The following is a 13,795-nucleotide window of genomic DNA, read 5'->3' as shown; positions in this document are numbered from 1 at the left end:
AACCTTTTTAGAGACAGTTTAAAAAGCAATCTCTTGATTGTTTAAAAGGTTAAATAATGCTTTTTTTTTTCCAGGCTTTATTATGAAACTATGTTCAACGGTCACAGAGGCAACCACATTAACTTGCAGCATGGACACAAATTTTAAGTTCTACATTGATATTTTCAATGCACACATGAAGCAAAATGTCTTAAGCAAATTATTACTGTATATGAAATTACTATAGTAGAAGAAAACCCAATAATTTGAGTAAATCTGTAACATTTGGTAAGTAATCACTCTGATTAATCAACATCACCTTACTGAAACATCAATAGCAACCACTAGGCTTTAGTAGGTTATTACTGATTTGTACTTTGCCAAAAGAAAAATTAATCAGAATGGTAAATGTGGTAAGTGGTAGCCTCTCCATGACTTCAAGGTGACTCATTTGAAACTTCTAAAAACAAATCATACTCATATCATGTACTACTGATAAGTTTTTGAAACAGTTTCCTGTAATTTAAAGTCATGGACAAAGGTTTGAATATGCTTCTTAGTAATTAGAAAAAGTAAAAGTACACATAAATATCTTTTAAAAACCAATAATGAAATCTGAAAAATATATAAGGGATAAAAGATATCAAATATTTAGCTAGTATTTTTCAGTATTAAGACTGATTTAATTCCATTTCAGAAGAGAAATATACATGTACACAGGACTAGCTAAAGGCACAGTTTAAAAATACCAGCCCAAGGCCGGCTGTGGTGGCTCACACCCATAATCTCAGCACTTTGGGAGGCCGAGGTGAGCAGATCACCTGAGGTCAGGAGTTCGAGACCAGTTTGGCCAACATGGTGAAACCCCAACTCTACTGAAAATAACAAAATTGGCCAGGTGTGGTGGCAGGCGCCTGTAATCCCAACTACTCAGGAGGCTGAGGCAGGAAAATTGCTTGAACCCAGGAGGCCGGGGTTGCAGTGAGCTGAGATTGTGCCATTGCACTCTAGCCTAACAGACACAGTGAGACTCCATCTCAAAAAAAAAAAAAAAAAAAAAAAAAAAAATCAGCCCAGTGCTTTGTGGGGCTGAGTCAGGAGGATTATTTGAGGCCAGAAGCTCAAGATCAGCCTGAGCAACATAGCAAGACCCAATCTGCACAAAAAATTTAAAAATTAGCAGGGCATGGTGGGGTGTGCCTGTATTGCTAGCTACTTGGGAGGCTTAGGTAGAACTGCTTGATCCCAGGAGTTCAAAGCTGTAGTATGCTATGACTGCACCACTGAACTCTGTCCTGGGCAACAGAGCAAGACCCTCTCTCTCTTAAAACAAGTCAGCATTCACACAAGGTCTAAAAGGTAGAAAATATTCCTCATAAATCATAATTTAATTGGAAACAAATCAATTTTGTAACCAATACTTAAAATTTGATATAATTCCAATGGCTCCTAAAAACTATGGACTCACAAACTAGTTTTAAAAAAAATTAGACACTTTTTAGAAAAGTTTAAAATTTACAGAAAAATTGAGAAGATAGAGAGTTCCCACATACCCTCCCACAGTTTCCCTTATTATTAATATATTAGTGTGGTACCTTTGTTACAATTAATGAACCAATATTGATACATTACTACTACAGTCCTTAGTTTATTCAGATTTCCTTTGCCTTTGTTTTTTAATCTGTTTTTTTTTTTTTTTTTCCTGTTTCTAGAATTCTATCCAGGACACATTACATTTAGTTGTAATGTCTCCTTAGATTCCTTTTGGCTGTGACAGTTTCTTAGACTTTGCTTGTTTTTGATGATCTTGTCAGCCTTGAGTCATTACTATTCAGGTATTTTGTAAGATCTCCACAAGGGGAATCTGTCTGATAGTTTTCTCATGGTAAGACTAGGGTTATGGGTTATCAAGAGGAATACCAGAGAGGTAAAGTGCCATTTTCATCATGTCACATGATATCAAGGGTATGTACTATCAGTGTAATTTATGACTGTTGATGGTGATCTTAATCACCTGGCTTAGGTAATCTTTGTCAGCTTTCTCCACTGTAAAGTTACTCTTTCTGTCCCCCACACTTCTCCTTTGGAGGGAAGTCGCTAAGTGCAGCCCATGCTTATGGAGTGGAGATTTACACTTCCCCTCCTTGAGGGTGGAGTATCTACAAAAATTATTTAGAATTCTTCTGCATATTTGTCTCTTAATTCCCACTTATTAATTTAATCATCATTTATATCAATATAGGCTCATGGATATTTATTTTATACTTTGGGTTATAATCTACTTTGGGTTATTATACTTTGGCTTGTGTATTTCAAGTATATAATACTTCAAATTTTTTTTTTCTCAAATTGTTCAACCTTTGGTCATTGGGAACTCTTTCAGTTGGCTCCTCTGTCCCTTCAACACACTCCAATTAATGTAGGGTTTTTTTGGTTTTTTTTGTTTTGTTTTTTTTTGGTGTGTGTGTGTGTGTGTGTGTGTGTGTATTTTGAGCACTTCCTTACTTATTGGCATTATAAGATGCTCCAGGCTTATCTTCTGTACTTCCTGTCCCAGTCCTAGAATCAGCCATTTCTGTGAGAAGCCCTGGTCCCCTTCATTGGAGAATGGTACTAAAAACCAAAATCTGGGCACTAAGTGTACATAAACTAATTTTTAATAACACTAAGTGAGCACATATATTATGGTACTTAAGAGTCCAAACTCCCCTAATTCTTAACTGAGATCTTACTATGAGCTCATCTTGGGGGATCCAAATGATGTTCTTCAATTCTAGATAGAGCAATATCCTAAAAACCTCTAGATACTTCATCCCTTTAAATTTAACTGCGTACTGAAGTTGGACACCAAAGAATCTCTGAACACTTCAGAAAAAAGTTTTTAAACAGAATCTCACAATCCCTAATGACTAGACAGCAAGCTAGGTAAAGCAGTCTATGTACATATCTTCCTGAGAATTAGTATTAAGACAAGATACAATTACAGAATAGATATTTTTTCAAATTAAAAATGCTTAAAATTGAGAAATGCCTTGAAAAATGAAAAATATTTTAATATTTAGGTAAATTGCTCAAAATGAAAGCCATAAACAATTGTGCTTCAGGGGCAAAAAAAAAAAAAAAAACTATTAACAAGTTAGTTCAGGAAACTGGAAAGTACAAACTAATCACAAAGCTTTATGATAAATTCCATCATTTAGTAATGTCACGGTAACTTCACATAATTAAAAAATATAATATTTTTAAGTTAATGGTAAAGGTTTTATCACTTCCTCTCCATCTCTGTCAAAACTACATACTGATCTGAGCACAGTGATTTAAACCTAGCACCCTCATTCTATGTCAGAACAGAATTTTGAGTGGGCGTTTTTAAGCCAAGAGTGGTTGGGGTATTGCCCATCTGAGGCATCCCTAGAGGTTATCTGTTGGGCAAACTAATCAAAATGGGTAAATGTTACTGGGTACCAGGAAAAAAACCAAAAGTTGGATTTGAGTAGACCCACACTCTTTTAAATGAAAAACTTTCCATTACTTGTAACAAAGTAGCATTAATTTTATAGATGTGCTTAGCCCACAGAAGCTTTTAACATGGTTACAAAAATCAATATGCTTATCTTTATAACAACCAAAATACAAACTAAATCCCAGGTTAAATACTAGAAGGCTTGGGTTTAATTCTCACCTATTTTTCTTAACTAACTGAGGAAAAAATTAACTTTTCTATGTTTTGTTCTACTCCCTGGAATTTAGAGATAGCTCTATTTAGTATTGATGTAAAAATAAAGTCTTCAAATAATAAATAGCATTTAGATTGTGGAAAACTCCAGTAATAAGAGGAAACTTAATTTTTTAACTTCATTTCCCTCCAAACTAAATACTATGAATTCTTACAAGTATTTTTTGAATCAGTTCAATTAAATCTTTTTAACAGCTTAAATGTCATCTAACTGATCACTCCCATGCTCAAAACCCTCCAATGATTTTCCGTCTGAGTCAGGAAAGGTCAAAGTTTTAGGTCCTACATAACTGGCTCTATTTACCTCTCAGACTTCCTCTAATTCCCATGTCTCACTCCACCCAGACTCTACTTCAGACATGCTTTTTATGTCAGGCCCTTTGCCTGTACTATTCTCCTAGTAAGTAGTTCTTCCCCCAAATCTTCATGCCTCATCTGCTTCAAATGTTTCTTTAAATAAATATCCCCTTCTTATGAACCTTTATAGACCACATTATGAAAATAGCAACAGTCCTCCACCCCAATACCAATATCTTCTCATTCCCACATTTTTCTGTTGTCATTCATTGTCTAAATTACACACCATAAGATTCATTTATTTTTTTCATCTAACTTCTCATTCTACCATAAAGCTCAATGAGGAAAGGGATTTTTGTATTTTGTTCACTAATCCAGGTAGTGTTTAGAATAGTGACTGGCACACAGTAAGTACTCCATAAATATCTACAAAATTGAAACCAATACTCCATTTAAATTAGAAACTTAATCTGTTCTTCACATGTGGGTTTTAAAATTATAATAACATTTAAAGTCAAATTGATATTTCAAAAAATAAACTATTACATACAAATTATTTCAGTAAATAAACATATTTTGACTGTGGCTAGTATGCTGATATTGGAAATATAAAGTCAAATAATGGTCCTTACCCTCAATGAACTTCACCTGCACATGGTAGACAGAAAAATTGAAAAGAATTAATTACAGTAGTGTGAGATGGTATAAGAGAGATCTCTAACAAAGGGTATTAGAAAAGGAGAGATACACGAAATCAGGTAAGATGACAGGGAATGCTGATCACAACTGGTCAAGCTTAAGCTGACTTTTGGGGGTGGAACACCTCCAGTCTACAGCTCCCAGCATGAGTGATGCAGAAGATGAATGATTTCTGCATTTCCAACTGAGGTACCGGGTTCATCTCACTGGGGATTGTTAGACAATGGGTGCAGGACACTGGGTGCAGCACACCGATCATGAGCCAAAGCAGGACGAGGCATCACCTCACCAGGGAAGCGCAAGGTGTCAGGGAATTCCCTTTCCTAGCCAAGGAAAGGGGTGACAGATGGCACCTGGAAAATCGGGTCACTCCTACCCGAATACTGCACTTTTCCAATGGTGTTAGCAAACAGCACACCAGGAGATTGTATCCTGTGCCAGGCTCGGAGGGTCCTACACCCACAGAGCCTCACTCATTGATAGCACAGCAGTCTGAGATCAAACTGCTAGGCAGCAGCGAGACTGGAGGAGGGGCGCCTGCCATTGCCAAGGCTTGAGTAGGTAAACAAAGCGGCCGGGAAGCTCCAACTGGGTGGAGCCCACTGCAACTCAAGGAGGCCTGCCTGCCTCTGTAGACTCCACCTCTGCGGGCAGGGCACAGCCAAACAAACGTCAGCAGAAACCTCTGCAGACTTAAATGTCCCTGTCTGACAGCTATGAAGAGAGTAGTGGTTCTCCCAGCACGCAGCTTGAGATCTGAGAACCGACAGACTGCCTCCTCAAGTGGATCCCTGACCCCTGAGTAGCCTAACTGGGAGGCACCCCCTAGTAGGGGCAAACTGACACCTCACAAGGCCGGGTACCCCTCTGAGACGAAGCTTCCAGAGGAACGATCAGACAGCAACATTTGCTGTTCACCAATATCCACTGTTCTGCAGCCTCCGCTGCTGATACACAGGCAAACAGGGTCTGGAGTGGACCTCCAGCAAACTCCAACAGACCTGCAGCTAAGGGTCCTGACTGTTAGAAGGAAAACTAACAAACAGAAAGGACATCCACACCAAAACCCCATCTGTATGTCACCATCATCGAAGACCAAAGGTAGATAAAACCACAAAGATGGGGAAAAAACAGAGCAGAAAAACTGAAAATTCCAAAAAGCAGAGCGCCTCTCCTCCTCTAAAGGAACGCAGCTCCTCACCAGCAACGGAACAAAGCTGGACGGAGAATGACTTTGACGAGTTGAGAGAAGAAGGCTTCAGACGATCAAACTACTCCGAGCTAAGGAGGAAGTTCGAACCCATGGCAAAGAAGTTAAAAACCTTGAAAAAAGATTGGACGAATGGCTAACTAGAATAACCAATGCAGAGAAGTCCTTAAAGGACCTGATGGAGCTGAAAACCACGGCACGAGAACTATGTGACGAATGCACAAGCCTCAGCAGCCGATTCGATCAACTGGAAGAAAGGGTATCAGTGATGGAATATCAAATGAATGAAATGAAGCGAGCAGAGATGTTTAGAGAAAAAAGAATAAAAAGAAACGAACAAAGCCTCCAAGAAATATGGGACTATGTGAAAATACCAAATCTACGTCTGATTGGTGTACCTGAAAGTGACAGGGAGAATGGAACCAAGTTGGAAAACACTCTTCAGGATATTATCCAGGAGAACTTCCCCAATCTAGCAAGGCAGGCCAACATTCAAATTCAGGAAATACAGAGAACGCCACAAAGATACTCCTCAAGAAGAGCAACTCTAATTGTCAGATTCACCAAAGAGCACACAATTGTCAGATTCACCAAAGAGCACATAATTGTCAGATTCACCAAAGTTGAAATGAAGGAAAAAATGTTAAGGGCAGCCAGAGAGAAAGGTCGGGTTACCCACAAAGGGAAGCCCATCAGACTAACAGCTGATCTCTCAGCAGAAACTCTACAAGCCAGAAGAGAGTGGGGGCCAATATTCAACATTCTTAAAGAAAAGAGTTTTCAACCCAGAATTTCATATCCAGCCAAACTAAGCTTCATAAGTGAAGGAGAAATAAAATCTTCTACAGTCAAGCAAATGGTTAGAGATTTTTTCACCACCACGCCTGCCCTAAAAGAGCTCCTGAAGGAAGCACTAAACATGGAAAGGAACAACTGGTACCAGCCACTGTAAAAACATACCAAATTGTAAAGACCATCGAGGCTAGGAAGAAACTGCATCAACTAACGAGCAAAATATGCTCGTTATCAGCTAACATTATAATGACAGGATCGAATTCACACATAACAATATTAACCTTAAATGTAAATGGGCTAAATGCTCCAATTAAAAGACACAGACTGGCAAACTGGATAAAGAGTCAAGACCCATCAGTGTGCTGTATTCAGGAAACCCATCTCACGTGCAGAGACACACATAGGCTCAAAATAAAGGGATGGAGAAAGATCTACCAAGCAAATGGAAAACAAAAAAAGGCAGGGGTTGCAATCCTAGTCTCTGATAAAACAGACTTTAAACCAACAAAGATCAAAAGAGACAAAGGCCATTACATAATGTTAAAGGGATCAATTCAACAAGAAGAGCTAACTATCCTAAACATATATCACCCAATACAGGAGCACCCAGATTCATAAAGCAAGTCCTTAGAGACCTACAAAGAGACTTAGACTCCCACACAATAATAATGGGAGACTTTAACACCCCACTGTCAATATTAGACAGATCGAGACAGAAAGTTAACAAGGATATCCAGGAATTGAACTCAGCTCTGCACGAAGTGGACCTAATAGACATCTACAGAACTCTCCACCCCAAATCAACAGAATATACATTCTTTTCAGCACCACACCACACCTGTTCCAAAACTGACCATATAGTTGGAAGGAAAGCACTCCTCAGCAAATGTAAAACAACAAAATTATAACAAACTGTCTCTCAGACAACAGTACAATCAAACTAGAACTCAGGATTAAGAAACTCACTCAAGCCAGGTGCGGTGGCTCACACCTGTAATCCCAGCACTTTGGGAGGCTGAGGCGGGCGGTTCACAAGGTCAGGAGATTGAGACCACCCTGGCTAACACGGTGAAACTCCATCTCTACTAAAATTACAAAAAAATTAGCCGGGCGTGGTAGCAGGCACCTGTAGTCCCAGCTACTCGGGAGGCTGAGGCAGGAGAATGGTGTGAACCCGGGAGGCGGAGCTTGCAGTGAGCCAAGATCTTGCCACTGCACTCCAGCCTGGGTGACAGAGCGAGACTCCGTCTCAGAAAAAAAAAAAAAAGAAACTCACTCAAAACTGCTGAACTACATGGAAACTGAACAACCTGCTCCTGAATGACTACTGGATACATAACGAAATGAAGGCAGAAATAAAGATGTTCTTTGAAACCAACAAGAACAAAGACACAACATACCAGAATCTCTGGGACACATTCCAAGCAGTGTGTAGAGGAAAATTTATAGCACTAAATGCCCACAAGAGAAAGCAGGAAAGATCTAAAATTGACACCCTAACATCACAATTAAAAGAACTAGAGAAGCAAGAGCAAACACATTCAAAAGCTAGCAGAAGGCAAGAAATAACTAAGATCAGAGCAGAACTGAAGGGAATAGAGACACAAAAAGCCCTTCAAAAAATCAATGAATCCAGGAGCTGCTTTTTTGAAAAGATCAACAAAATAAATAGACCACTAGCAAGACTAATAAAGAAGAAAAGAGAGAAGAATCAAATAGACGCAATACAAAGTGATAAAGGGGATATCACCACTGATCCCACAGAAATACAAACTACCATCAGAGAATACTATAAATACCTCTATGCAAATAAACTAGAAAATCTGGAAGTAATGGATAAATTCCTCAACACATACACCCTCCCAAGACTAAACCAGGAAGAAGTTGAATCTCTGAATAGACTAATAACAGGCTCGAAATTGAGGCAATAATTAATAGCTCACCAATCAAAAAAAGTCCAGGACCAGATGGATTCACAGCCGAATTCTACCAGAGGTACAAAGAGGAGCTGGTACCATTCCTTCTGAAACTATTCCAATCAATAGAAAAAGAGGGAATCCTCCCTAACTCATTTTCTGAGGCCAGCATCATCCTGATACCAAAGCCTGGCAGAGACACAACCAAAAAAGAGAATTTTAGACCAATGTCCCTGATGAACATGGATGCAAAAATCCTCAATAAAATACTGGCAAACCGAATCCAGCAGCACATCAAAAAGCTTATCCACCATGATCAAGTGGGCTTCATCCCTGGGATGCAAGGCTGGTTCAACATATGCAAATCAATAAATGTAATCCAGCATATAAACAGAACCAACGACAAAAATCACATGATTATCTCATAAGACGCAGAAAAGGCCTTTGACAAAATTCAACAACGCTTCATGCTAAAAACTCTCAATAAATTAGGTATTGATGGGACGTATCTCACAATAATTAGAGCTATCTATGACAAACCCACAGCCAATATCATATTGAATGGGCAAAAACTGGAAGCATTCCATTTGAAAACTGGCACAAGACAAGGATGCCCTCTCTCACCACTCCTATTCAACATAGTTTTGGACGTTCTGGACAGGGCAATCAAGCAGGAGAAGGAAATAAAGGGTATTCCATTAGGAAAAGAGGAAGTCAGGTTGTCCCTGTTTGCAGATGACACGACTGTATATCTAGAAAACCCCATCGTCTCCGCCCAAAATCTCCTTAAGCTGATAAGCAACTTCAGCAAAGTCTCAGGATACAAAATCAACGTGCAAAAATCACAAGCATTCTTATACACCAATAACAGACAAACAGAGAGCCAAATCATGAATGAACTCCCATTCACTATTGCTTCAAAGAGAATAAAATACCTAGGAATCCAACTTACAAGGGATGTGAAGGACCTCTTCAAGGAGAACTACAAACCACTGCTCAATGAAATAGAGGACACAAACAAATGGAAAAACACTCCATGCTCATGGGTAGGAAGAATCAATATCGTGAAAATGGCCATACTGCCCAAGGTAATTTATAGATTCAATGCCATCCCCATCAAGCTACCAATGACTTTCTTCACAGAAATGGAAAAAACTAAAGTTCATATGGAATCAAAAAAGAGCCTGCATTGCCAAGTCAATCCTAAACCAAAAGAAAAAGGCTGGAGGCACCATGCTACCTGACTTCAAACTATACTACAAGACTACAGTCACCAAAACAGCATGGTACTGGTATCAAAACAGAGATATAGATCAATGGAACAGAACAGAGCCCTCAGAAATAATGCCACATATCTATGACTATCTGATCTCTGACAAACCTAACAAAAACAAGAAATGAGGAAAGGATTCCCTATTTAATAAATGGTGCTGGGAAAACTGGCTAGCCATATGTAGAAAGCTGAAACTGGATCCCTTCCTAACACCTTATACAAAAATTAATTCAAGATGGATTAAAAACTTAAATGTTAGACCTAAAACCATAAAAACCCCAGAAGAAAACCTAGGCAATACCATTCAGACATAGGCATGGGCAAGGACTTCATGTCTAAAACACCAAAAGCAATGGCAACAAAAGCCAAAATTGACAAATGGGATCTAATTAAACTCAAGAGCTTCTGCACAGCAAAAGAAACTACCATCAGAGTGAACAGGCAACCTACAGAATTGGAGAAAAGTTTTGCAATCTACTCATCTGACAAAGGGCTAATATCCAGAATCTACAAAGAACTCAAACAAATTTACAAGAAAAAAACAAACAACCCCATCAACAAGTGGGCAAAGGATATGAACAGACATTTCTCAAAAGAAGACATTTATGCAGCCAAAAGACACATGAAAAAATGCTCATCATCACTGGCCATCAGAGAAATGCAAATCAAAACCACAATGAGATACCATCTCACACCAGTTAGAATGGCGATCATTAAAAAGTCAGGAAACAACAGGTGCTGGAGAGGATGTGGAGAAATAGGAACACTTGTATACTGTTGGTGGGACTGTAAACTAGTTCAACCATTGTGGAAGTCAGTGTGGCGATTCCTCAGGGATCTAGAACTAGAAATACCATTTGACCCAACCATCCCATTACTGGGTATATACCCAAAGGATTATAAATCATGCTGCTATAAAGACACATGCACACATACGTTTCTTGTGGCACTATTCACAATAGCAAAGACTTGGAACCAACCCAAATGTCCATCAATGATAGACTGGATTAAGAAAATGTGGCAGATATACACCATGGAATACTATGCAGCCATAAAAAGGGATGAGTTCGTGTCCTTTGTAGGGACATGGATGAAGCTGGAAACCACCATTCTCAGCAAACTATCACAAGGACAAAAAACCAAACACCACATGTTCTCACTCATAGGTGGGAATTGAACAATGAGAACACATGGACACAGGAAGGGGAACATCACACACTGGGGCCTGTTGTGGGGCGAGGGGAGGGTGGAGGGATAGCATTAGGAGATATACCTAATGTTAAATGACGAGTTAATGGGTGCAGCACACCAACATGGCACATATATACATATGTAACAAACCTGCACGTTGTGCACATGTACCCTGAAACTTTAAGTATAATAATAATAATAAAAGCTGACTTTTGAAATAAAAAGCAAGATCAAAGGAGGAGGGAGAAAAACATGGAGTAAAATGGGATGACAGATTTGAAGGATTCTTAACTGGTATACTGGGCCTCAAGTACAGGGCATATATATGTCGGGGTAACTGGGAAATAAAGCTAGAAAAGTAGGCAAGAATTCGAGTAGGAAGGATCTTACAAGGAGAGCCAGAGTTTGAATTTTGTCCCCAATGCTAGGGGAAACAACTGAAAAATTTTAAGTAATGAACAGGGAACTAATAGTAACTTTAGTTGTATAATAAGCAGATTTACAGGAGGCTGTCAATATGCTATTAAGAAAACTTATAAAACTACCATGACGGTATGTTGAAATACTGAAGAAAAGAAATTCATTTTATTCCTGGAAAAAATTCAAGAGTGGGTTTCCATACAAACAACACAATCTCATTTTAAAATCTTCTCTATGCCTCAGTTTTCTCAACTATAAAATGAAGATATTAACAATATTTTGCTGGGCTTGGTGGCTCATGTCTGTAATCCCACTCTGGGAGGTCAAGGCGAGCGGACTGCTTGAGCCCAGGAGATCACTACCAGCCTGGGGAACATGGCGAAACCCCACCTATACAGAAAAAAAACACAAAAATTAGCCGGGCATGGTGGCATGTGCCTGTAGTCCCAGCTACTTGGAGGCTGAGGTGGGAGGATCTCTTGAGCCTGGGAGGTCGAGGTTGCAGTGAGCCGTGATTGCGCCACTGCATTACAGCTTTGATGACGAAGTGAGACCCTGTCTTGAAAATAACAAAAATAATCAAAAAAAAAAAAAAACCCCAAAACCAGTATCTCCTACGATTTTTGTGAGGATTAAATACGTGAATATCCTCAAATAGCTTAGAACACTGCCTGGTATGTACTAAGTGTTCAGTAATGCCAGCTATTATTACTCTTATTATTAGTATCCTGGAATAATTAAAGTTGTTAAGTAATAAGCTCTATATTTCCAAATACAGCAAATACACAAAAAATGAAGTGTTAACTAAATAGGGTTTCACGGTGGACAGAAAGAAGCTTACTTAAGTATATATTACAGAAAAAAAAACCAAGATAATTCTTGAACTCTTGACCTCAAGTGATCAGCCTGCCTCAGCCTCCCGAAGTGCTGGGATTACAGGTGTGAGCCACCACACCTGGCCCCAAGATAATTCTTAATTTCAGGCTTTACATAATTTTTGGAAAGGGATATATATTCAGTATCTGAGGCTGTTAAAGACTATCTTTAAGGAAACCCAAAGAGTTTCAGAACTTTCTAGTTCGGTTGTAATTTTGGGGACTCTACAATATTGAATGTGACTTTTTACATAAGGTCTACGAGCTGTTTTTCTGGATATAATGTAGGCAAGAAAGAACACTTTACATGAGTTTTCTCATTTGGTCCCATCAACTATAAGGCAGATAGCTTTAGAATCCTCAGTTTTGAATGAGTGAACCAACAAATACATTAAAAAACTTGTAAAAGATAAGAGGCTAATAAGAGGTTGGACTCAAAAATCCATTGTTTTAACCAACACAGAATCTCTAGCAATTAGAAGAAAACAAAAAGACAAAAAGTTGGGACCACAGACACATTCAGGATTTTAAAATCCTCTTGTTCTTCGTAACTAAATTTCTTGAAGCTCTTTATTCTGATTAAAATATGTCATATTTATTTTTGCAGGCTACTAAAAGAAGTTCCTTTAGACTGAGACATTCAAACAGAAAACTGGGTTCTAAAGCATATGTGAGGATAGCAAAAAAAAATTCTGATAATAGTTGGCATCTTCTCACGTTATTAGTCATTAATACCAACAATAAATATACATTAATTTTCAGAGGTTTAAATTCTATTCAAAAACATTTCAAAGAAGGGACCTAGGCTCAGTCACTCCTACTCTGTAATGGTAAATTCATTTGGACAGAGGCTGAATTCATTTTCTCCTTCCTAACTGGTAGTGACCTAATAATAAAAGACATATACAAATTGATACATGTGTGAATATAGTGACAACTGCATACATTAAAAATCATTTATTGTAGAAACAACATCAGAAGATGAATGAATTATTGTCAAAATTCAAATATCTACTGATCAAATTTGGTCAAATACAAATATCTACTGAATGATGGTTATGTACCAGACATTATACAGTAAGCACCCAATATAGTAACAAGGCTGTGTGCAGTGGCTCACACCTGTAGTCCCAGCACTTTGGGAGGCCCGGGTGCACAGATCGCTTGAGCTCAGGAGTTCGAGATCAGCCTGGGCAACATAGCCAAACTCCATCTCTACAAAAAATATGAAAATTAGCCCGGTGTGGTGGTGTGCTCCTGTAGTCCCAGGTACTGGGGAGGCTGAGGTGGGGGGATTGCTTTAGCCCAGTAGGTCAAGGCTGCAGTGAGCTATGATCACACCACTGCACTCTGGTCTGAGCAACAAAGTGAGACCTTTTTTTTGAGATAAGAGTCTCGTTCTGT

General features: G+C 38.8%; 1 protein-coding gene across 12 annotated transcripts in view; it reads right to left on the bottom strand.

Annotated features, from left to right (window-relative positions):
* The window catches only part of EVI5 (ecotropic viral integration site 5), a 284,357-nt gene that overhangs the window by 75,341 nt on the left and 195,221 nt on the right, over window positions 1-13,795 (bottom strand). Inside the window, exon 18 of one of the 12 annotated variants that reach the window (XM_063664782.1) lies at window positions 11,668-11,906. The exons of the other annotated variants lie outside the window; for them this stretch is intronic. Within the exon in view, the coding sequence (XP_063520852.1) occupies window positions 11,769-11,906 (138 nt within the window). The 3' untranslated portion in view covers window positions 11,668-11,768. Of the gene's footprint in view, window positions 1-11,667; window positions 11,907-13,795 lie in introns of those variants that run through there. 12 annotated transcript variants of the gene reach the window in all.

This window comes from Pongo pygmaeus, chromosome 1, assembly GCF_028885625.2.
Source record: "Pongo pygmaeus isolate AG05252 chromosome 1, NHGRI_mPonPyg2-v2.0_pri, whole genome shotgun sequence".
NCBI lineage: Eukaryota > Metazoa > Chordata > Mammalia > Primates > Hominidae > Pongo > Pongo pygmaeus.
Note: the sequence above shows the minus strand (reverse complement) of the source record. Positions and strands in the feature narration are given on the sequence as shown.